At 44.1% G+C, this 25,523-nt stretch overlaps 1 protein-coding gene across 3 annotated transcripts; it reads left to right on the plus strand.

Moving 5' to 3' along the window:
* Positions 1-1,774: 1,774 nt before the first annotated feature.
* snx16 (sorting nexin 16) lies at positions 1,775-13,807 on the plus strand. 3 transcript variants are annotated; one of them, XM_056434419.1, is made up of 8 exons: positions 1,775-2,295; positions 2,622-2,708; positions 4,663-4,811; positions 5,018-5,087; positions 5,880-6,016; positions 7,715-7,831; positions 8,939-8,976; positions 11,008-11,098. In XM_056434419.1, exons 1-7 carry the CDS (start codon positions 1,912-1,914, stop codon positions 8,955-8,957), a joined length of 963 nt encoding a protein of 320 aa, XP_056290394.1. In that variant the 5' UTR covers positions 1,775-1,911; the 3' UTR covers positions 8,958-8,976; positions 11,008-11,098. The 3 variants fall into 3 exon arrangements, with proteins under 3 accessions (XP_056290394.1, XP_056290395.1, XP_056290393.1); XM_056434420.1 differs by having other exon boundaries at positions 8,939-8,981; positions 11,008-11,046; XM_056434418.1 differs by lacking the exon at positions 8,939-8,976 and having other exon boundaries at positions 11,008-13,807.
* The last annotated feature ends 11,716 nt before the right edge of the window (positions 13,808-25,523 follow it).

Genomic DNA, 25,523 nt, shown 5'->3' on the forward strand with positions numbered 1-25,523 from the left:
TCATCCCGGGTCACCTTAGCTTAGTCCAGTAGCGGCTGTCCAGTCCGAGTCCTAGCTAACCCAGCTAACTTAAGGGTAAAGTGATGAGCCTTGAATCCCTTCAGTGGGACGGAGCACACGCCAAACTCCGTCCAGCGTTGTTGTCGTTTTAGCGATGCATGTTGTATTATCGTCACAATACCTTGTAGAAAGTAGGGGACGACTTTTGACAAACTATTAGGAAATGCTACTCCATTCGGCATGCTAACTAATATTATAAGCAGCTCTTATTGTGACCAAATTGTCGTAAACCTACTTTGTTGGGATCGATGTGAATAGCCACGATACCTCACGTTAGCTGCAGCTGTTGCAGTGACTGGAATTATGATAATTACACATATATATTGGCCCAGTGGTTACTTCCCATTTAGTATTTACCACATTACCTTAGTTAGCTGTAATGTTAGGTGTAGTTAGAGACATGTTGTGCCTGAGCAGCGAAGCAGGGCAACGTTACTAACCAGTGTTACGGATTAAGAAGCGACCGTGTTAACTAGCGACTTTGAACCAAGGCGTCCGTTGGTGTCCTAGTTACAGACAGCTGTGGCAAGAGGGAGAGAACACGCAGCTGCCCTCGCGAATGCCGCATTCAGAGGGGCTGTCACTTAATTACAACATTAAACCAAGCAGCTTTCACGATGACAGCTCGACAGAAAGTCACCAGTTAACAGGGTCGCCGGTCAAACGGCGACACCGGCCCATTTGGCTAATGAAGTTGGTCCTCCTCAGGAACACGACGCCACCTCTCGCCGCTAACTTTGCCTCCAAACCGCGAGGCTACGTCATTGGCAGCTCGACTTAAACAACGTGACTTAAAAGCACACCAGGGTTGCCATGCTGGCTCTCGCCCCAGCTCTTCCGACATGTCTCATGTGCACCAACATAGATGTAGAGTAAGCATCCCGAGCAGTAAATGTCATCACTTTTATTTTGTTAACGTAACTGACCAATTCATCCTCTGCTTTTATTACCTTCGCATTGAAAATGCGGAAGGTTATGTTTTGATCGCCGTGTATTTATTTATTTATTTAGTTATTTGTATGCGTGTTACTCGCATAACTCAAAAAGTATTAAACCGAATCGCATGAAATTTGGTGGGATGATTGGTTATTATCCGGGGACCATTTCATTAGATTTTGGGATCGATCGGGTCAAAGGTCAAGGTCATGAAAAGGTCAACATCTTCTTTTTACCATAGCAGGTCAATTTGTATCCAATTGGCATGCAACTAATGCCAACATGTTCATAATTCAATGCCCAATCTTGTGATATGCGAAGGTATGCGCTCTACCGAGTGCCCATTCTAGTTCTGTAATGCTTCCATCTGGCATTACATTTACATTACGATGTGTATTTGAGCGTCCTGTGCAGCCAAGGAAATGTATATTAATTAAGGTGTAATTAAGATAATCACACAGAGGCAGGCTGAGCAGAAATCAAAATGCATGGAGGTTGCAGGAGGATCTGACTCACTATAATTGTCGACAGATCTTCCCATACCCTTTTTCCCATCATGCATTTTACAAATAATCCACAAATTCATAAATTATGAAGCATATGTGGCTCATGTCAATAATTAATCTGCCCTCACAGTCTGGTACCCTGATTAAAGCTGCTACATTGGTGGAAGTTTAGAAGACATAATTGCTACCTGTTTTTAAAGGGAGACTGATAGTAAATTGTGATCATGATGAATAAAATAAACAAGGTTTATTCTCTTATTTCTTTTGTACAGGGTGCTCAGAGTCGTTTTCAGCCCCCTCAGGGTGCTTCACTTCTTCGTTGCACCGCACCTCTGGAGCAAGGCACGGTCAGCGCAAAGAGCCTTGTGGACTACTGCTGTGGCGGAGCAGGAGGACGAAGCTCAGAAAGATGGCATCACCCTTTGTGCCCGTCCCCATGCCGATGGACAGAACCCGGGCAGCAGGTAGCAGCAAGCTCAGGCGGCCACAGCGAGCTTCATCGTTAGGCAGCGTCTCCGGCGCCTTGGCCGGGGAGGACCACGGAAGAGGATGCGGAGGATTGGATTCCCGGCGGCAATCCCGCGGCATTGACAGAGGCAGCCGGAGCAGGACGTCCCCCCCCCTTCTCAGCCCGGTGACACTGACCAGGGGGAACGGGGCTCTGGAGCCCTCCATAGAGTACAGCTGCCCACGCTCCATATCGGATCCGGTTGGGAGCCAGCAAGGCGAGGAGAGGCCCATTACCCCCACTTTACTGGGGTATGAGGTCATGGAGGAGAGGGCCAAGTTCACGGTATGGAAGCAGAAAATCGGCTCGTCACGACAACCTTTTTGATCTTTTCTATTTTTGGCACAACTCTCCAGCTTAGTGGTCTGATTAAATTTGAAATGCTTTGCTAATTAGCCCACATGGACACGTAGTTTAAAAAGGCCAGGCATGCGCACAGAGGACATGCATGAAGAATACTAGAGATTAAAGGTCAACTGTCAACAATTACTTCGGACACAGACATTCATTAATTGGATACACATCTTTCCCAAGTGCTGAGCAAAAGGAAACAGCTCTCTTGTTGTAAGCGTGGCTTTAAGTTCACATGGTTTGTCTTTTCTCTGCTGCAGGTATTCAAGGTCCTGGTCAGGAAGACTCCAGATGAGAACTGGGTTGTTTTCAGAAGGTACACAGACTTCTCCAGACTCAACGACAAGGTGTGTTTGGGTGTGTTGTACGCACATATGCACGTTTGTGTGCAAAGGACGGGCGCTCTCATATCTCGGCTTTCAGCATGCTTTCGTTTGTTTTCGAGTGCACTGTGGTCGTGTTTACAACTACACAAAGAAGCCTTCTGTTCCCAAATAGCCAACAGGCCAGAGCCAGCAAGGGAACAGGTCTCTCGTGGTTTCGGGATGGACCGTTTTGTCACAGATTACAAGAGAGGGAAATACTGCCAGCAGAAAGGGATTTGATTCCATGTGATAATCCTGTATGAAGAAAAAGAGGCCGCAACAGCAAACAGATGACGCGAAATAGATGCAACAAACAAGCACAACTTATTTGTATGGGCTTGTAGAGTAATGATTAAATCTGTATGACTGAAATTCACTAAACCAGTAACCCCAGGCAAGAAGAATGGAAACTGAGTAAACAGGATCGCCCAAATTGGGAGCAAGAGAGGGGTGTGGGGGGGGGGGGGAGGTAGGGGCAGGGCATCCTTCTCTACCATTCATCTTGCTTTCCCTGCAAGAGGCCGAGGTGTAATTTCCATGATAAATGGTCCACATACTGTAATTTTGTGAGGCCTCATTGTTCATACAAATCAAATGGCTGGAAATGTTTTAGCATCAGGTGCATCCATGAAACAAAGTTCAAACAAAGTTATTGAAGAGGACTTGCCCTCCGTGCACACGCCATTAAGATAAACGATAAGCGTGGATATCTGGCACGGAACACGTGATCAGAAACCCACCTCCTGGTGAGTAAACCGACACCAGGGCCTCTTCTCAGTCCGGCATCTCTCCAGGTGGACCACGTGCAATAAATATGCTCCGCCTGTTTCTCAACCCACGTACATCTGTGATGAGGATTCAGTCAATGCAGAACAATGTTTACATTCGGAGTAAAGGCAGAGATGGAAATAGGCATGATGAAGAGGAGGTGGGCTCTAACTAAAGTCCAAAGTAACTGGTCCACCCTGGTTCTTAGTAAAGGCAGCCATTGGTCCTTTTGGGATTGAGTTCAATTCTATTACTATTGTGAGTACATTTTGAGTTTTCATGTCAAACGTTGCAACAACACACTGAGCGGCACTTTCAGAAGTTGTGTGGTTTGTGGGGGCCTCAGAAGGAGGCGGGGCTTAATGCAAGGGTTATCAATCGAGGCAATGCACGTCTCTCTCAGCTCTCCAGACTGTGGGAACTGTTGGCGAGGAGACGGTGCCGTGCCGATGTCATTTACTCCAGGGTTCTCCAGAGGCTTCGACGCATGTTGCTCCACACTTAAAATGCCTTTGTGGCAGGCGCGACACGAGAAATTACGCTGGTTAGATTTTGGCGGTTAAAGGTCTTAAAACATGTTCGTAACTCAAGAATTAATATTCTAATTATGGTAATTTCGGAAAAAAATGTCTAAAACGATAAAGTGACGATAAACATGGATGTAAACTGCAACTTGACTCGTCAGCAGATGCGTACCGCCAACGTTTTCCTAACATGTTGGTGTAATGATGTGATTTCTCCTCCTCTGTTTGACACTGGATCTCTCTCTCGCTTCTCTGTGATTGTTCTGCGTATGACATAAGACTTAAATCGTGGAACTAGAGATTCTAACCAAACTGAGATAATGTCATTTGAAGTATATGATCAGACTTTTATCTGGGGCATAATTGTGAATGAAATTTGACCTTGGATCGAAAGTTTGCATCCAATTGGAACATGTGTGTGTCGTTGGGATGCCATGAGAAGGTGGTTATTTAGAAAGGTAGGACAGCAGCCTTCATTAGTTAATTTATAAATGCCTGTAATGCAGAAGCGCTTCAGGGAGCAGCAGCAGGGAGTATTTCTCTTTGCCACTCCATTTCCATAACCTCATATTGTCTTTAACCGAAAAGTGCTCTTTGAATACAACTGTTGGAGATCATGTCGTGTGTGTTTGCGTGTCTTCTAGCTGAAGGAGATGTTCCCGGGCTTCCGCCTCTCGCTTCCTCCCAAGCGGTGGTTCAAAGACAACTACGACAGCGACTTCCTGGAGGACAGACTGTTGGGACTACAGACTTTTTTGCAAAACCTGGTGGCACACAAGGACATCGCCAACTGGTATGTGACAGGATTTTTGCATACATTAATTATATTGAATTAGAATATTTAGCCTTTTTGTGTAAACTATGTGGTTTCTCGATAACTGATAATCCCTTACTTTTTAGTTCGTTTAAAAAAAAATCGTATTACTGAGCTGAGTACACGCACACACACACACATACACACACACACACACACGTCACTTTATTTGTCCTCCTTCACAGCCTGGCCGTGAGAGAGTTTCTGTGTCTGGATGACCCCCCCGGGCCTTTTGATAGTCTGGAGGAGAGCAGAGTAAGTGTGTGTTGCCATGTGACCTTACCATGTTTGTGTGTTTGTGCTGCTTTCCGTGTCCCTTCAAGGCCTTTTTAAAGAGGTTTAGTAGGACTGAGTGTTGAACATTAATACGGTAGCTTTGAGAACAGGCCATATCTTAGAGAAACTCTCAAGTATCAAAAGTTCACACTTTTTTCATTAGGCTCCCCGATATTTACAAGCACTGCCACATTAAAAAAATATAAAAATAAACACCCAACTGCAGCTCAGAGGCTTTGGAAATAGAAAGCTATAAAAAAGTGTCCTTTTCTATATATTGGTTGACATTCTTTTCGGCTGTCATCAATGTTTTCATTGTCTGAGCTGTTAGGACTGACCTATCACCACTCGTCTCCCTCTCACTGTGAGATGGAGGTCTCATTTCCTCTGTGCGTCTACATTAAATACAAAGTACTCAAAATAAAGTATGAGTGTCATTTTAAAGTCAGTGCCAAACTTCAGGTCCCATATGGAGATTGTATTTAAACAATGGCCCTACATTTTCCAGGGATGTCATAGGAAGTGACTCGACGTCGACGGCAGGTGCTCACTCCCATCACAGCAGCCAATAAACATGTTTTAATTTAACTCTTAGATTTAGGATTTATAGCTGGCTTTAAAGTCGAGTCGGCCTCGTTGAGGTCTCCTGCATGCAGACATGTTCTCTCTGTCTCCTCTTCTGTTGATGGTCAGGATTTCCCCCCCAATCCTGGTTTCTACTGCCGGCAAATATTTTCTCTGCTTCTTTTCTCCGTCGCTGCCTCCCTCCAGGCATTCTGCGAGACTCTGGAGGAGAGCAACTATCGTCTCCAGAAGGAGCTGCTGGAGAAGCAGAAGGAGATCGCCTCTCTGAAGAGGAGTTTGCAGGAGAGGGAGCAAGCCGTCCTGCTACTGGAGAAGCATATCAAGTCAGTAGACGTACTGTAGTAGACACACACACACACACACACACACACACAAGTGGGTCGCACCATGTTCTTGTAGCATTGTGGCAAGTAGCAGATTTAATACATAATAAATGTATAGATATACATTTATGTAACTATTTTTCAGAGTTCAATGACTCATAAACCCATACAAATATTGATGGTTATCTACTGAAGCTATAAGCCACCATTAGTTTGACTAACAGAAATACATTTTTTGGACGCCACTCAAATTTGATATTAATCAATTAAATCTTAATCTCAGAGTTGCTTCTGAATTTTTCTCAAGGTGTACAAGGACATATTTAATATAACATGTGTACATTCAATATTTATTTGATTAACTACATAACTGAAAATAAATGAATAAGCGATAAAATAAACAACTTGAAGGGAGTAAATAATGAATAGGATGAAGAGTGGAATGAATAACAATGAACCACAACTCAATGAAAAGGGTTACATGTGACCAGGTGACCAGTGACTCTTAAATCCATCGTTTGACGTCTCATACTTGTAAAATAAGTTAAATAGTATAATTTAATTTAAATGATGTATGCACCGTTTAGCAGTTCAGAGTTTATGAAACACCACGGAAGATTGAAAAGCCTTTTTTTATTAGTTTTAAATTACATTTATGATATGATATGATATACCTTTATTCGTCCCACAGTGGGGACATTTCAAAAATCACAGCAGCGGTGCACATCAGAGCATTAATAAAAATAATTATAAAACACAAAACTAAATACTAATACTAAATATACAGGGGGAAAACAAATTAAAGTCCTGAGTAAAGTAAAGTGCTGAGTTTGCCAGGATCTCCAGCGATCTACTGCAGTGTGTTGTGCAGCAACACACTTTAGCTCTTTAGGTCTGAGATATTTCTATCGAAGATTGTTTGATCATGTGACTTAAATGTATTTTGGCCGAGGAACATCAAACTCCTTTACTTCTGGACAGCTGTGAGGTTGAGACGTCTGCATCCGGTTGGATGATACGTAGTTTGTTGACTCGCACTCAACCATCCGACTTTCTCTGATATCTTCGGAACCCGATCGTCCCTTTCGTTGAGGTTTGACTTGAACCGCTCTTCCTCGTCTGCATCTCTTATCCCCCTCTTCGTAGCAGCAGGGCTCATGGAGACAGGGGATGGAGGGAAACGACAACAATTGTAAACATATTTGGCTGTCATTAAGTTAACTAATACTACACATAACCTTTATAAATCATGTAGATGTTTTAATATTGATAAAATACAGGAGCTTTCTACGACTAGGCCTAGAAAATCATGTCATGTCTCTTTTATTTAAAAAGATGTGAATTAGATGTTTATTAATCCCTCAGGAATGTGAATGATTGAACACATCTCAAAGTTAGGGTCATAAAACATTGTAGAGTGCCACGGCTAACAAAGTCAAAGTCCCATGTTGAGTTTGTCTCGGCACATGATTAGTTGTGAGTCCAGACACTTATTGCTTATCTGTTCTGAGAGCAGTTCCTAAAATAAGTTTATTAGTTCAGATTATAGACCCTTACAGTTTTATTATCTCTTGGTGGAAATCCGCCACATGCTGCTTCTTTGGCAGAAAGCGCTGGTAATTAAGGTCCACAGGCAAGTTCTGAAATAGCATAATACTGTACGTTGTAACAATGTGGTTGTGTGTGTCTCTGTTCCAGTGGCGAATGTGTGAGCCCCGAGTCGCTGTGCGGTCTGTTAGCTCGGGGGAGCGAGAGCAGTGCAGACGTGGAGTCGTCCGCTGCAGAGGCGGATCAGGATGTGCTTGACGACGCCGGGTAATGACACACACAACGCGTATCAGGCGCAGCACCAGCAACTCCACAAACGTCGAGAGCAAACGCAACACGCACAGCCCCATTCTCTAGAAAATACCACCACCCATTCTACATGGTTCCATTACACCGAGCACATTATTTATGAGGGTTATTTCCCATTTGGTGTTTTTCTGCCAAAATACAATTTCCAATGCTTTAGGACGAGGCTCAGGAGTCGAGGGCGAGGTTGATTGGTCAATGTTGAATGTTGCATCCATCATCCGATGGAGCGTCCGTGCACTCTGACCTTTGCTTCTACAAATACTCAGGTCTTCAAAGGCCACGTCTCCCAATTCTCTTGTGTTTTCCTCACATGACTTAAAGTTTCAAGTCCTTTATTTTCCCTTTCACACACGTACAGTAACTACAGCGACTATGAGGACGCAATGAGTGTAAATCATTTTCCGGTGAATTCTTCTGTTGCGCTTGTGTCTCTTGGTATTGAGCTCCTGCGAAGGAGACTCTCAAATTCTGTAATTTGATCTGAGAATACTTCTGTTAAACTTTAAGTGCACCCGTCAAAAGTTCCACTTGCAAATTAAACACTAATCCAATCACAATTCTTTTGATTCATCATTAACTATAAGCTTCCTTTTTTTGCACTGCATTGATTTATTAATCGGTACCAGAAAGTAGCCCCAATTACCACGGACATACAAATCAATTATAAAGCCTTATAATGGTTACTTTTCGGTTGATTTTCTTTATTCCCACATGAGGCCCAGAGATCAGTGATCATTTCCAGAAATTGTTCCAATTTACTGGATTTTGGCTTGGGTAATATAACTGGCGTTTTAGTGTAAAGAAATCCATAACCCAAAGTGTCCTAATAAATGTCAGTCCCCAATGACCGCCACTGTTGCACATGGCTGGATAGACACACTGGTCTCCGAGCTGTCCTTGAAAGAAATGATTCACTGGCATGAACGTCTGCAGATATATCATTTGATTTGAAAGTGAAAATATGATTACCGTTATTATCATTTTCACCATAATCACTTTAAAACTTGCTTTTTAAAAAAATGTCCCCTTCCCTTCTTGTGTTTTTTTGCCCTTCACATTTCACAGCAGTGCTGCCACAATCTGAAAAAAGAGTCCCATAACATGTGAGGTACTTTATACTGGATACCAGCTCAGGTTAACACCTCACAGGCATACTGTCCTCTTCCTCTTCCTCTTCTCAGCAATGTTCATCCCATTGTCAACTAGAATGGAGGTGTTCTTTTCCCCTTGTTTCTCTTATTCTCACATCTGGTCTTAATACCATGCTCCTATGCCATATCTGCATTCAAGTGTTGCTGTTATTGTTCCTAATATCCACACTGGCCCTATGACATGTGAGCATTGTAATAACATTTCCTTTATGTGTTTGCAGTCAGGATGTTTATCACAGTTGGGGTCAGCTCACTTTCATTGCATCCAATTCAGTAAACAATGTGGACATCCCAATCGGTGTCCATGGTCAATTCAAGAGATTCATTACTCGGTGTGTACTATAGTGACAGAGGAAGCTGATTGCTCCGTGCAGAGTGGTGACGCCTACATGTACCAGGATGCATTGCGTTTGAGCTTCTGTCCAACGGTGCAGACATTTTTGAGCACACACTGCAAACCTGACCTGCTGAACACTCCCTTTACTCTTTACCCTCTCACACCACTTTCCTCCTCGTATGCCCCTCACCCCCACCCCCACCCCACCCCTCACCCCTCAACCCCACCCCTCACCCCTCACCCCTCAACCCCACCCCCACCCCCACCCCTCACCCCTCACCCCTCAACCCCACCCCCCGCATCAAAGGACGCAGCTGGATTTTTCTTTTTACTGCAAACCCGGCTCTCTGGCTTTATATAAAATACATTAAAGAAATGTATTGCTTCAGTTGACATTTACAATCAACACTGATTTAACGTCCACATTTATTATGCCAAAAATGTCCCCTTTAAACTACGCTGGCCTACGCTGGCGAAAGTTGAAAGAAAGATGGTGTTCTTTTACTCCAAAGCTTGAAGTTGCTTGTTGTTTATGAGAGCAGACTTTCAGGCCACACAATGAATTCTAAAATAGACACTCGAGAAAAGGGAAGTTTTTACTGGTATTTCCCCTTTTTTAATTGAAAATGAGTTGTTCCCAACCGTGGTGTGTTTCCGTGGTACTGCAGTGTTCTGTGCTCTGTAAACCTTTTGGCTGCCACACTGCTCCCCTGGACTAACACACGCTTCTCTTGCACACGGTGATGTCTGCTCACTGTGTGGGCCGTGCAGGTTGTTTCATTTCAGGTGTTGCTCCTTCTTCTCCCCATCTGGTGACATGACATGCAGGGAAAACCTGTTTATTGAAGGCAGAATGAAGGGGTGGGACTCATTCGGACTCATCCAAACATAAGCTCTCAATCATCGCTTATGATGGCCCATTACAAGTGTGTTGTGGTGTCTGCATCTGTAGAGAGCCTGCACACGGTCTGGATTTCCTCATTTTGGACTGTTGGGGATGTTAGTTCTGAAAATGGCGGACACACCGCCGGAAAAAAAAGTAATAAGCACGGCGAAAAGCCAAGTGGAAAAAAGCTCGCTCCAAAACGAGAGTGAATGTGGGGTTGGCTTCTAACCGCTTGTCCTCAAACCACAACCGACAAAACCCGACTCATTCTGACTGTGTAACACTGACCGGTGTCTGTTTGAAAACTACAAAATAATCCACAGCATTAAATGTTGAATGCCTGGTAGCAATGTATTCCACCAAGGGGCGACTCACAAACTGTGCTGAGTTCTGGTTCTGTATCCAGACGTCGCCCCATTATCTGTCATGCAGTGTGAGAAGGAAGAGGATCCAAGATAAACAGCTCCCTGCTGTGTTTTCAGTGGACCTATACCTGTACCTATACCTGTACCTGTACCTGGACCTGTACCTGGCGGTTGTTGTGCCATGATCAACATGTCCCAACGGTGTCTCCTTCCACAAGGATGGCGCCTCAGACGGGCGACATTAGCAGCTTTCTAACATACATGTCCTGGTCGATCCTCTCAGTCCGTCTGGCTTCATGTTGTCTGACGTGTGCCGCTCTCACGTTGCAGTTCATTCCAGTTGTAACGGTCAGTTGCTGAACGTGTTTTCTCTTCTGTGACCTCCCTATCTCTAGCGGCAGGTGCGAGGTCCAGCCGGTGCAATCCTCTGCCTGTTGGTGTGGTCCTCCACCCAGCACCTCTCCTCCGGTCATTGAGGTCACTCAGCTTAACCACCAGAAGCTGCAACAATAACAATGGACGCTGATACCCCTCTCCTCCCTTTTCTCTCCATTTGCTCCTCCCCTACTTCCTTATGTTGAAGCGCTATTCCATGATCTCTGTGGGTTTTTTGGCCTGGTTTTCCTTATCAGTCCTTCCTCTAATCAAAACTCCAATTTTCTCTGTTCGCGTTCCACATTTGACCTCTGTTCAGTCCTGAAGATGGAGCTGAAGCAGCATTAATCACAAGAGCTGTGATATGTTCTGCAACGGCTCGTTTCACTTCCCACGATACGATGATGGGTCATGGGATATGTTATATGTCTGGCCCCTACAGAAGGTATCCTGAAGACCTCGTACAACATGTACAAGATTTAAAAACAATATCTCGAATGACATGGCTACAGTTATTTGAACCTCAGACTAAGTGGATCTGTGTGGGGATTTCTCAATCGTTTGCTTTTCAACCTCACACAGCGGCTGCTGGTCTGAATCAATTGATCTTGCGCATATAAGCCAAGGTTTGGCTTCCTGACAAAAAAAAATCCAAAATGACATTCACAATCATGACAATCTACGGAAAACCCGAACCGTCACCTCTCCAGTTTCTGCAGACGTGCATTATGGCATTATGGCCCATTTTAAAGGTTCTATAAACCAGATTCCAAAAATTAATATTGCGGCAAAAAGCTATTTGCAACGTAAAGACACACAAAATTGGGAAATACTGGAAGTGAACACGTCTCCATTACTACGGCGGCGCCTCTTGAATGCTCGCTGCCCTCGGAAGTGTCAAATGTTCTGCTTTTAAGTTAGCTCCTAGACCACGATGTCTAGGAGGTTGAGAACAACCTGCACTTATCAGCTGGCCAATGTTGGTCTGACATGGTGGAACAAGTCAACGCTGCGTAGCAACGGTTAGCGTGCTTAAGACACTGTCTAGAAATGAGATCCACCCGCGAACTATTGTGAAACATAACGTTAGCTGATCTAACCCGGCTAACATAATGTCCTTGTAATAGACTTCAATTTGACTTTAATCAATTTAAATTATATAGTGATCGGTTTTATTATCGACGCCAGCCATGTTCGTGAGTTCAGAGTAACCAAGGAGGGGTTTGGCTGAAAGTCATCAGCTAACGTGGTTGACAGTTGGCTGCGATTTTTAAAATTCAACAGTCTTCGGTAATGGCCGCTCTGCTTGGCGCTCATATTACCGCTGATATTGCCGCGTTCCAAAGCCTTCCCCTTGAGGTAAACACTGTTAGCTCTCAGCACCGGCAGCGGCGTTGCATGCATAGTCTGTGCTCACCGTTAGCTGCTAGCTGCAGGCTCAGCTGTCTCCATGTTGAGAGCCGTATGGAGGCAATTGATTTGCTTTGCGTTCTGTATTCAGATATCCACGTCTAAGATGTCAGCCACTATATTGATGTAAATTAGGTGTATGGATTTTTTTTTTGAGTTGCCCACAGTGCTGGAAAATGTAATGAGAAAACAGTAATCCACTGATTATCCACAGACAGTGGAACCGCCATCGACCGGACCATAATCCCTCTTCATAGGGCCATCTGTGGGTAACATTATGAGGAACCGTGACCGCTGCATATTAAACCAGAACTATCTGCACTGCTAGATTTCTCTGAGAGTCGGGTGAGAAGAGTTCATACAGCCTGGATGAACTGACCTTTTCCATCTCGGGTTAGTAATCTTGAGAAACTACCAAGAGTAGACTAGATGTTAACACTGCAAGCAGCGGCACTCGGGTCGGACCAGAGTCTTGATAAGTGTGTGACTATAAAGCACGGTCACAAGCGGGTCGGGTCCGGTGGTTGATTAACGCATCATTTGCATGTCCGAAAGCCATATGAAAACACTTGAAGTGCAGTGGTTTCACTCTTTGATGATGATTTCATGAAGTGGAGAACAACCACAGCTCTTTTGATCCGTCTCAAGCTCGACATGGAAAACGGGTCATGTGATGCACTTTATGGATGAATGGCAGCCCATAATGTTAGCTCGGATATGGTTTGTGCTACTTCATTTGTTCGAGACAGAAACCTGCCTTTTCAACCACTGAATCTGTCTCGAGTCCCAACTGGATCTAATGTCAATTTGTGTTTAATGTACGTGAGTTTTGTTTTCTGTAAATTCCCTTCACGCGTATTTCTAAGTGCCTTGAACATCGTTCACCTAACTTTTCTTTTGATGTGTTTAAACAGCTTTATAGATTTGTGCAGAACGTGAAACAATTCAACTTTGTTCCTCTGATGGAAATAATCTTTGAAATGATCCACATGTGTCGGCGGTTGCTTGGAACAGACTTGTTTTGTCATGTTACATGAATTAATATGAAGTCTCCGTGACACAAGTACACCTATAGTTGCACTATGAAAGGCTTAAATGAATAACTATTCGTGTCACTATTAACGTCCTGGATTTAAAGGGGCGTATTTCACTGAGAAGTCTGCTCTGAAATGAATGAACACATGTTACAGCAGAGATGTTTGTCAGAAAGAAATCTTGAATTCACCCACAATTAAACGTGGAATGATCTATTGACGACACGTGTATGTTTCTTCTTATTTAAAGCTTTCATGAAATTGGAGTAGCAGTTTGTGCTTGATTGAAATAAACTGACAGGTCCGATAATAACCTAAAGATTACGGTAAGCCCCATGTAATGCTTTCAAGATGTAATAAATTCTTTTCACGGAGATATCCTCTTTCATTTCCATAGTATCTTTTCAGGCGTAAAACAACAACTTCAACTGTTTCCCCAGAATCTGTCTGACGAGGATATGCTCGTAACTCCATGGCTTCCCCGGCACAGCTTCTAATTGCAGGTATTTGATTTCCCAATGTGGCTTTTCACAGATTTTTTTTTTCTCCATCCAGCTGTTCTTTTGTTATCTCAGCAGGATGATGGTAAGGCGAGACTATAATTTTAAGTACACTGTCATTTAGAGGGAACTTTGGATTCCTTGCTTACTGTATGGGCCTCACCAATCATTCCCAAACATATTTTCTACAGCCTTGAACTTTTGGCAATTTGGCAAAACTCTTTTTATTTTCAACATTTGTAAGACGACAGGAAAAAGGACATCCGCAAATGATTTGATCCACAAAGGAACACCTAAAAAGATATTAGAAACACTTTGCTGTTTTTCCAAAATTAGTTTCCAAAAGTCTTGCCATGACCTGTGAGAGAAACCGACTTGAAACTCCGGCATAAACAAATTCAGAGCGCAGGTGCATACATCCGCTTTGTGCAACGGCGCTCTACTCATAAACGGCAGTCTCATATTCAATTCAGTTTATTTTGTATAGCCCAATATCATAAATTACAAATTTGCCTCAGAGGGCTTTACAATCTGTACACATAGACATCCCTGTCCCAGGACCTCACATCGGATCAGGAGAAACTCCCAACAAATAGAAAAAAACCTTTCAAAGGTAAAAAATGGAAGAAACCTTCAGGAGAGCAACAGAGGAGGATCCCTCTCCAGGATGGACAGATGCAATAGATGTAATGTGTACAGAAGGAATCATTACAGAGTAACAACACATTCAATGAGGATGTCAGAGTGTATGCATAATTCTGATGGCCCTTTAATGATTAAAAAAAAGAAGAAGCTTTATACACTTCATTCCAGGTGTATAATTCTATCTAAAGTGCACACACAAGTAGGTGGCCAGCTGGTAGCCTGTTATTTAAGTACAACTTTGTATATAAATAACGTGTGTTGTTTCCCAGCCAGCTGCATAAGTACTGTAATTTATTATTTATTTATGACTTAATACCGTTGGACATTCCGTGAGGTGTCACTGCTGTGGCCTCATCTTTACATCTGTACTGAACGGATTAAACTAAATTCCACCAGCATGTGCTCACCTGCTCCTGAGGAAACAATACTTTGGACCATGTTGACACAAACATTCCTGGCAGCTACAAAGCTCTCCCCCCTCGGACAATTAGACCACATTTATCTGCTTCTCATGCCAACAGTCTCCTAGTAAAAAGGTCAAATCGTCAGAAATAAACAGTTTTTCTGTGGACACATTAGGCTGCAGCTGCTCCTCAGGACTGCGCAGACAGCACATGTTCTTAAGTAAAAAAGCTGTCTAGGCTAACTTCTGCTAACGGTGAGCTGAGCGAGCCAACTTCAGCATAATGTGGCAGGCAGAAATAGTAGAGCACAACACACCAGGTGCATCACACTCCTGTGACCAATCATGCTTTAGTTTAGACAGAGGTTCGGACCGCCCCAGCTCATTTGAATATACGGACACGTAAATGTCACACATAAATAAATGAAGAAATACGCGTGGACACATAAATAGAGAAATGAAGAAATTCAGAAATGTAGAAATATATTTATTTAATGATGTCCTGTTGATTTATAACTTATATTTATTCATTCCTGTATGTATTTATTTATTTATACATTTATTTAAGCATTTATTTATACATTTATTTAAGCATTTATTTATTTATACATTTATTTAAACATTTATTTATTTATTCCTATATTTATTCATGCATATATTTATTTATTTATACTTAAGTCATTTTGAGTCCTGCATAGAGGGCAGCGCGGCCAGCTCATGTTTGCGTGCTGCGACACATTAAAACATTAAATAGCCGAGAGGTTTTTTTCAGCGTGATAAATACGATGTGTGGCGGGAGTGCGTGACTAAAGACCGAAATGCGTGACTGTCACGCTCAATGCGTGACACTTGAGAGCCCTGCTTTACGTATCTGTAATGTACCGTGTGCGCGCGTGTGTGTTGTGTGAAGAATTACTGATGAGACATGAAATAACCAGTAGCCAATTGAATAAGCCCCTTTTGGGCTTATATATTTGTAAATCTGACACTGAAGGAGTCAGTGCCTCACCAACCATGAACCTCACCGCACGTCACTGCTGTCAATAAATTATAGCTGTAATATCCCCCACATATCTATCAATTTTTGCCCATGGAAAAAGTGTTCCCTCTTATTACAGCTTTTATTGTGTTCCAGAAAATTACTGCGGATACTTTCCCGGAATCATTAAGTTTTAGATTTAGTTTTAGATTTCTTCCTTTAGTTTCCAATGTTTTTGGATAATTTAATATATTTGAGTTAAATATTAGTTTCCATATTGTTTTTCCAAAATTATCACCAACTTCTTGGTCTTTGACAGTAAAAGCCATTTCAAGGGGCATAATAATATAATTCTTCAAACTGAACTGGAACAAAAAAATCAAGCAATTCAAAATACTTTGGAATCAAGACCTTGACATCAAGTTTCTGTCCTTTCTCTCTCCTGTTGTGGCTGGATTTCTTCCTTTTGGTCCATCCTAACTAATCTCTTAACCTGATCATATAAACTTGTATCTCTCTCCTATCTGACTGCTGGTGAGACGCCACAGAATACTCACCCTCTGGACCTCAGTAATCAAACACCCACAGGACTCAGAGAGTTTGGATCAGAGTTCAATTCACGTAGATTTATTTGTAACCAACAGTTTCACAAATAAACCTGGTCTGGGTATTAAAGACAACGACCTCCCTCCACATCTGTCTTTCCCAAGCCCCGAACAAACACATACACATATTATTTATACATCAGCCTCAATGCAGGTGCCGCCTCCGTCCACTCCCTCATTACATATCAGTTCTCGTCACTCAGAGTGACCTTAGGTGTGACCCCTGTCCCAGTCCAAGCTGGTTACTTTAAGGAATGTGGAGGTTTCTTGCTGACGTCTCCCCCCTCGTTACTTCCCTTATCGTTATTGTGTCTGAGCCTCCTGGTCCTCTCTGCAGTCTCCTCTCTAACGGTTAAGACTGGAGCAGCACAAGGCCGCTGGGTCTATCTCTGTCTGGCGTTGTTGACCCTTGTCTGAGGGAGAGAGCTGTGTGTGCCCTCTCAATCATCTTTGTAGATGTAATTTAAGCCTAATATAACACCATGTAAAAGTTTAATACACACTAAGTATATATGTTGTGGAAACACATAATTTGAAACATTTTAACCACCACATTCCCCCCTTGGGAGACCCACGTCTTCCACAAAACATTAAATGTTGTTGCTCCTGTGACTCTTCGGGTTCATGTACTTTGCATACAGCAGGAACCGCTCATGCATCAGGTTACTAGCACCTGGTGGATGAATGCATGAGCTGCTGCAGGTCTTCTTTGGGGTCGGGTCCTTTGGGGCGTTATTGCTTATATCTTGTTATCCATTATTATCACATCACATAAGTAAACAGAAATGCCCTTTTATAAGGGTTACACTCTACTAATGTCACTTAAGGCAACCCGACATCATCGCAGGTCAATCTGACCTTTAGTCCGATAATGGCTGTTACCTCCTATTGCTAGGGACCACGTCTTCTTCTTGGGGGTTCCATGAGACGGGCATTGTTCTTTCAGCTGGGCTCCCCATATTGTTTTCCTCCTTTCTGTGAGTGTGAAGGTCATCCCCCTCTCCAGCTCCCTCAGCCGTCTGCTGGTGTTCTGGTGTGGATTGGCCACGCCTTGCTTCTCCTCTCCTCTGTGGCCGGCAGGGCTTTGCCGTGATGGTCTCCTGCCCTCTGGCCTTCCTTCAGGTGCTTCTGCCTTGGTGCAGTGTGTGATGTGGTTCCAGTGTGATTTCTCTTCACTGCGATGGGCGTGGCCAGTCCCATCAGGTAGGGTCCAGTCTGCCGTGGCTCGTCCCCCTTCCTCGGATGGACCTCCTTCTCCTGTGGGTCTGGGCCGACGTGCCTCTCCTCCGTGGCTCCTTCCACCTGTTGACACAGTGCTTCCTGCCTACCTGTTGCTCCCTGGACATAGCTTCGTATTTCTTTGGCTAACACCTTCCACGGGGACCTTTATGAGGTCTCCCTGGTACGGTACGGGCCGAGGCCGTCCGGTCAGCCTCTCATGGGGAGTTAACTGTGTACTACGGCTAGTTTGTATTCTCATGCTCATTAATGCCAACGGCAGAGCCGTCAGCCAGTCCATTCTAGTCTCCCTGCAGATTCTGGATAGCTTTTCTTTCAGCGTACCACTAGCTCTCTCTCTCTCTGGGACTGGGGATGATGCCCCCAACCTAACCTCTGCTTGACCCTTAATGACAGATATATTTATTCATTATCGTGTTGTCAAAAGACACAACAAATTACTCACCTGACAAAATCAAGACTGTTTGCTGTTCCGGCTTCTCAGTGGTGGCCCGAGCTCCTCGCTGACATCAGGACAGCAGAAAGTCTCTATATCCTCCGCCGGAACCTAAAAGACACACCTTTCCAACAATACCTTGGATAAAAACAGATTAGCACTTCAGTGGCATTTACTTATGGTTTTACTTTCTTAAAGAAATGTTACCCTCTTGATTGTTGTAGTTCTGAGTTTGTACTCATGGTTGAATACAAGTAAGTCGCTTTGGACAACCACATCAGCTAAATGACTTGAAATGTAAAAAACTGCGTCCCCTTATCAGAACTCATTATTGGACTTACTTCTCTGGTTAGAAACTAAGCTCCAGTTATAGCCTCAGCTTTGGCTGCTGGGCGGCTTCCCTCCCTCTGCTGAATCTGTCACTCACCACCAACACATATTGTTTTGCTTACCTGTCTGATTATATCAATAAAATCAAATAACACTATGGCCGTCTGGAGCTGGAATATGGCCTCTCGGAGCGATATGCGACTTTCTCATGTCGTGCTCCGCAACTTACGCCTGATCGCACAAGACTGTTGACCGTGGGTAACCCGTATCGAGACCACCAGGTAGCCTGCAAAGCCTTCACCACCTCCCCCCTGGCTCCCTGGAAATCACCATGAGCCACCAAAACCAACTGAGGAAGGAGTGACACAGGTGCTACCATCAACCACCGTATGAGACCGGACCTCCCTGTTCACCTTAACTGCTCCTCTTGAGAGGCAGTCGACTCAACCTCCACGAGAGCCCTCGTGTAGGCTGTAGGATCATTGTCCTCACTCCCATCATGGAGTGTTCATGAACATCTCCTGTCTGATATATCACAATACAAAATCAAAAGAAGTACCGTGAGCGGCACATTTAACAACATCATGGAGTGCAAAAGTTCTGCACTGAAAGGACCGTGCGTGGAAGCCTCTCTGGCGTCCACTTGCACCGACTAAGTGAACTACGTGACATGCTGCACCCTGTCCTAACCGACAGGCTGCGGCCAGAGCTCTTGACTCACCTGCCTGTGCAGACAAAGGAGAGAACACCGGTCCAGCCAAGAGGGTCCGGTACGAGGTTGACTCCGGCGTGGGAGCAACCACAGCAAAACCTGCCACAGGACCCGAACTTGACCTGTAACCCGAACCATCAACAACCATAGAGATCTGGGGTGCCGGTAATGGCCCCGCCTCCAGATCATCACACGCCCTGAGTAGGTCGTTGGATATTGCCACGCAATCGTGAGGACTACCTTCATAAGGAAGATTAAGATGCTCTGCCGGCTTAACCGTGCAACAGCGTGCAATCGTTATCTCAGTAACGGAAAGTATGACGTCATAATTTAAGCGTTGCGCATTTGTGATTACAAAATTTGGTGCCATGAGCATGGCGTGAAGACCATGGCCGGTGTACAACGTCAAAGCATGACCCATGGAAATCGTTGAGGCCTTCTCGTAAGCGTACGCTGCGGCTGCTAACCCCTGTAGCAGGGAGTTATGCCTCTGACAGTTTGCGTTGCGTGCTAAAGCAATTTACAGTTGAAACGGTCTTGATAAGTCAGGGTTCGTCAAGGCAGGTGCCCTGATGAGATCAATCTTTAAATGTAGCCACGCCTCCTTCACAGTGTCTGACACTGTCGGGAACTTTGTTTTGTTTTGACCGCCCAATTTAACCTGATTCCGTAGAGGTTGAGACTTGAGAGCATAATCTGAAATCCACGGACGGCCATAACCGCCGTTTACCAAAGATTAAACCATTGTTTGATCGTTGTGGGGCGTGGTGCTGCCGCAATTACCGTGAGATGTTCCACTGCAATGGATCTAGTTGGACCTTCTAGTTTTTTGTCCACTATATTTAAATTTTAACTTAACAGAACTTCATATTTATCTTTTGGTTAATGATTGATGGTGCATCTTGTTAGCCTTGTGGCAAACGCGTGGACTGGTATTGTAGACCGTCTAAGGACAACAAATATCGCGAATTTGGGTGCTAGGAGACACTGCACACTTAAGAACATTTGTTGCTCTTGGGTCATGAGTCAAAAAGCCATTTGTGGGAGTCATGTTTTGGCCTGGGATAAAGAAGAGTATTACACGGACTACAGTCGGTTCTAACACTACTTCTTCCAGCAAACCGGAAATTACACAAAGGATATCGTCTTTTCTATGGAGGTTTGGCATTCGCTTTGAGTTGGATGAGTACCTGTTCCACTGATTTAGGAGTTGACCTCCGTGCCTCAGGAGCTCAAAGAGGTGCTTGTTGTAATGCTGCAGTTGGTGGGCACACTGCCAGATCAGGTGGCATGCCCGATGGATTACCCCCTGACTAGGGACATCCATCTGAAAACACACGGCAGGAACAGTCATTATTTTGTATGAAATCGGCTCATTGGTCCTTGGTTGTACACACACTGTCTCTCATGTTGCTGGTGGTATTGCAGAAGTTTGACTCTCGCCAGCAGGTGCTGATGCAGCTGCTGGGGGTTGAGCAAGGTGCCGGTGTAGTACCTCAGGTTGGCCAGAAATCGCGGGTGCACTACCTCCGCCCATCCGCTAGATGGGCACATAGGCGGCCAAGGTGGTTTCTTCCTGTTGGAGTTCTGGAGCATGGGGCATACGCTTCCCCCTCTCGTCTCACCTCGGTAGGGAGGGGTCTCGACCCTCCCCTCCAGGACTTCATGCTTCTCCAAGCTCGAGTCACAGACCGAGTGCTCCAGCTGGGCCTCTGTTTCCGCTAGTGTCTCCCTCAGCTTCTCCCACGTGGTCACTGACGGTCACTCACTGGTCTCGCTGGGTCGAGTGTTTCACCTGGGCGGCGGCATGTTGTTCGACCCAGCCCAACACTTCAAAGGAGTCCAAAATGTTATTTTCCCAAGTTATGCCTCTGTAGCGCGTATGGCTCATAGTTCGATCCTCCCAATAAGAGGCCTCTGGCTCTTTAGTTTCCTTCTGTCATTCAGTCACACACCGCCGGATTTGGACCAATGGAGTCAGGTCCTCCATTTCTCCTCTCTTTTTTTTTTTATGTACTGGAGACACTTTTGGATGGCATTCCTCAAACTCAAAGACTACTTATCTAAACAACGTATGTCTAATTATTATTTAAATCATTATCCTTTGAGTAATTTACACCTCTGTCTTTCTACAGGCTCACTTTATTTGGCTTGTACTTGGGGTGTTAAATTAATAACGCTATGTCAATCATCAGTATGTCAGAATGTCATCAGTCCACTGACCTCTCTATACACTGCAGCACACGGACCTGTCACACCCTGAGAGGGCACGCAGTTCTGTCATTGCCTCGCACTGGACCCACAACAATCTTATTTTAATTTCCCCAGTTATTACTGGAGGGCCAACGCCCATTAAATTTCCCGCATATGATCAAATAATTTGCCATTTATCTAATTCTCTTTACCATACTCTTTCTGCCTTAATAACAATGATCTTATCCCTGATTAAAAGCAAAAACAAATGAGAAAGGGAGCGCGGTAGTCACAATATGCTCTCCTGCTCGTGTCAGTTTTTATTTTTATTATTTTATCAGTCAAGAAACGCGCGTGCACCGTAACCTTGACCCAAATCGGCACATATCCACCAGACTCTCAAGCTCGCGAGTTGTTGACACGTCGGTCTCGTTTGTCCGACACAGGGCAGTTTACGCCACATCACACTTTGTATGGATTATCTAAACAAAATATCAGGAAAATACATAAATCAATTTAACTGTATTAAAATGAAAGGAAGGATTCCTCTCTCTTCCCGCGTCACACACTAGTGTTGACAGCACACAGTCTCCACTGACACCCGGTCAGATACCACACAAGGTCACCACAGGGTCAACAATCATCGAAGGATCTTGCTCAGTATTTATTTCTTACAATACTCAAAAATGATCACCAAACATTCCAAATGATAAAAACAAAGTATAATTTTATAAAACAATAAGGCGTTCTATCTGTGAATGACTGATTCTTGTGCCTCCAACTGTTGAATGTTGTATGAGAGTGTAATCTAATTCTAGTTTAAAAGTTCTTATTCCTCCTTATCAGTATTTTATTCCTGTTCCTACCCTCACCACTTTTACTCATTAATATAATTAGTTTTAGAGATTATTCCCTATCTCTCCTGTTTTGCAGTACCCTATCTGCCCACTGGGGTATGAGTCTCCCTACCTCTAGAGGAGCTTTTTGTATGGGTGCAGTACCACCCCCGACCACTATGTGTCTCCCTTCTATCCTGTACCTTGAGGCACTCTTGTCTCCTCTTTCCCTATTTCTGGCCTCGCCCTTCCTGTCCACGAGGGTTAGCTGGAGGCTAGCCCTCCTGACTTAATGCTCTCTCTCACTTCACTCCTGTCTTATCAGCTAAGAAGTGCGTGTGTATTATGTTTATCATGTAGCGCACCCACCAGTTAGATTATCAACAGAACATTCACAAAATGCTCATTGGTTTATATAAAATGATATTGAATAGTTCCCAGCGGAGCTTTTATTCCTTTTAATTCCACCTCTTCAGCTTCAGACTCACCTCTTTTTAATGTATTAATGTAGGTATGGTTCCTAGTTTTATCGATATATCCCTTGTTAAACATCGCTTTCCCTTTTTCTCGAAATAGTTAAAGCAACACACCCAAGTTCATAACAAATGACACATGCTCCAAGAGCGTGCGCACACACACTCCCACATACACTCACACACTCTCACACACTCTCTTGGCTTCCCCAAGGTTCCTGTCTGCAGCTTGTGACACAGTTCTGTCTTCTATATGATACAATTCTAATCAATCGGTCCCCGTTTATTTTATAAGCTATTTCTAAACTATGGGTAGAGGCTTATTTAACTGTTGACAACAACATTTAGTTTTTCCAATCACAGACAGTCTTAAGACAAAGGGTCGTCTGCACACCTGTTGTTTATGAGGCCTCTTGTTGTCAACCGCCAAACCGCCGTAGACCCTCGTCAGGGGTCTGTGAAACGTCTTCAGTCTTTATCTTAAACCAGGTCACTAATCTGAGTTTGGGGTCCCCTAAAGTCATATTCAGTTATTTATCTACCAAGCTAGAACACATTAAAGCAACATACACAGATCAGGGTGAACGTGAGTTAATGGCCATAACTCACGACAACTTCATTTCAACAAGCAGGCAGTTCATTAAGCACAGCTGTGATTTAAAGAAAAACACACGTTTCACAGCATTGTACACTTCAACATAACAGGAGCTTTTCACACACACTCCCTAAGCATTCACCTTTTCACACACTCGTCAATCACACTCTCTTTTATCAAATTTTACTCAACCACAATAAATATCACTTACGCACTCTAATCACACACACGCTTGTGTGGGTCTTGAATGGATTTCACAGAGGTTTAATTGGACATTTGCAGAGTGTTATCACTGGGTAACCATGACAACACCAAGCCAAAGAAAATAAAAAATCGAAAATCAGTAGTCTATCTGTCAGTTTTCATTCTGACACGTTTCTAACTATTTAGTCACTCTATTGTCTATGATGTTTCACACAAGCATTACAATATGTTACATGCATCTCAGTCTGTACTCCAAAGCAACAAACTCACACTGCTCAGTGGCCACGAGACTTCTCCCTGTCACACAAAAATTGCTCAATTACCCATAAAGCTTTTCACTGGGAGTTTCGCACTCAGCCTCATTGGAAATCACCCAAGAAGCCTTTCACTGAAATCCCGCACTCAGTCTTCTATGTTAACGAGTCTTTGCTCACTTAACCATTGGAGCCTTTCACAGAGAGTTTCGCACTCAGCCACTTGTAAATATATAGATTATGAGGCCTTTCACTGAAATCTCGCACTCGGCATCCCTGTTAGCGAGACTTTGCTTAATTAATCATTGGAGCTTTTCACAGAGAAATTCGCACTCAGCCTCATGGGAATAGACCATGAAGCCTTTCACTGAACTCTCGAACTAGGCATCCCTGTTATCAAGTCTTCACTCAATTAATCACTGGAGCTTTTCACAGAGAGTTTGCACTCGGTCTACTTGATTAATATCCAGAAACCTTTCACAGAACTCTCGAACTAGGCATCCCTGTTAACGAGTAAGGAAACGCCTCCGGACTCCTACACACCTATGCCTTGTAAATCACCCGAGCTTTTTAACATTAACTTCACCTGGAGGACTTCACCTGTTCAGACTCAGACATCCAGCACACACATGGAGCACAGACCTACAACCTACAGCTCGTGCCCCGGAATCACGCTTCGTGACCTCCAACCAAACTCAATGCAGTTCAATTCGTGATCACTCCAACCTATATATCAATTGTTAATTAGTTTGATCAACAATTATGCCACAGTCCAATCAGAATTAAAGCACATTACCATCATTACCATTTACACTAGTGGGGTTCAATAAATGATTACTGAGAGTCGTCTGTATCTTACGGTTACAGGGTGTCCCGGGAGGCACTCCGTCACAGACGTCCCTACCCCTCACAGACTGAAGTCCCCGATGCAGAAACTTTTTAGAAAATGGCTTCTTGCTCACCTTTTTGTCGACGCGTCTCGGATCGGTCAGTCTGTGAGAGAGGTGAGGCAGCCCCGCTCCGGCCTGGCCCCCGCGGACCCCTCCTGGCTGGCTCGCCAATTGTTGTGGCTGGATTTCTTCCTTTTGGTCCATCCTAACTAATCTCTTAACCTGATCATATAAACTTGTATCTCTCTCCTATCTGACTGCTGGTGAGACGCCACAGAATACTCACCCTCTGGACCTCAGTAATCAAACACCCACAGGACTCAGAGAGTTTGGATCAGAGTTCAATTCACGTAGATTTATTTGTAACCAACAGTTTCACAAATAAACCTGGTCTGGGTCCGGTATTAAAGACAACGACCTCCCTCCACATCTGTCTTTCCCAAGCCCCGAACAAACACATACACATATTATTTATACATCAGCCTCAATGCAGGTGCCGCCTCCGTCCACTCCCTCATTACATATCAGTTCTCGTCACTCAGAGTGACCTTAGGTGTGACCCCTGTCCCAGTCCAAGCTGGTTACTTTAAGGAATGTGGAGGTTTCTTGCTGACGTCTCCCCCCTCGTTACTTCCCTTATCGTTATTGTGTCTGAGCCTCCTGGTCCTCTCTGCAGTCTCCTCTCTAACGGTTAAGACTGGAGCAGCACAAGGCCGCTGGGTCTATCTCTGTCTGGCGTTGTTGACCCTTGTCTGAGGGAGAGAGCTGTGTGTGCCCTCTCAATCATCTTTGTAGATG

The sequence above is a fragment of the Pseudoliparis swirei genome, chromosome 16, assembly GCF_029220125.1.
Source record: "Pseudoliparis swirei isolate HS2019 ecotype Mariana Trench chromosome 16, NWPU_hadal_v1, whole genome shotgun sequence".
Classification (NCBI taxonomy): domain Eukaryota; kingdom Metazoa; phylum Chordata; class Actinopteri; order Perciformes; family Liparidae; genus Pseudoliparis; species Pseudoliparis swirei.

Coding starts and splice junctions, on each gene's coding strand:
- snx16 (XM_056434418.1), top strand. CDS start 1,912: ATGGCATCACCCTTTGTGCCCGTCCCCATGCCGATGGACAGAACCCGG. Junction 2,296..2,621: donor AGGAGAGGGCCAAGTTCACG/GTATGGAAGCAG, acceptor TCTCTGCTGCAG/GTATTCAAGGTCCTGGTCAG. Junction 6,017..7,714: donor CTACTGGAGAAGCATATCAA/GTCAGTAGACGT, acceptor TCTCTGTTCCAG/TGGCGAATGTGTGAGCCCCG.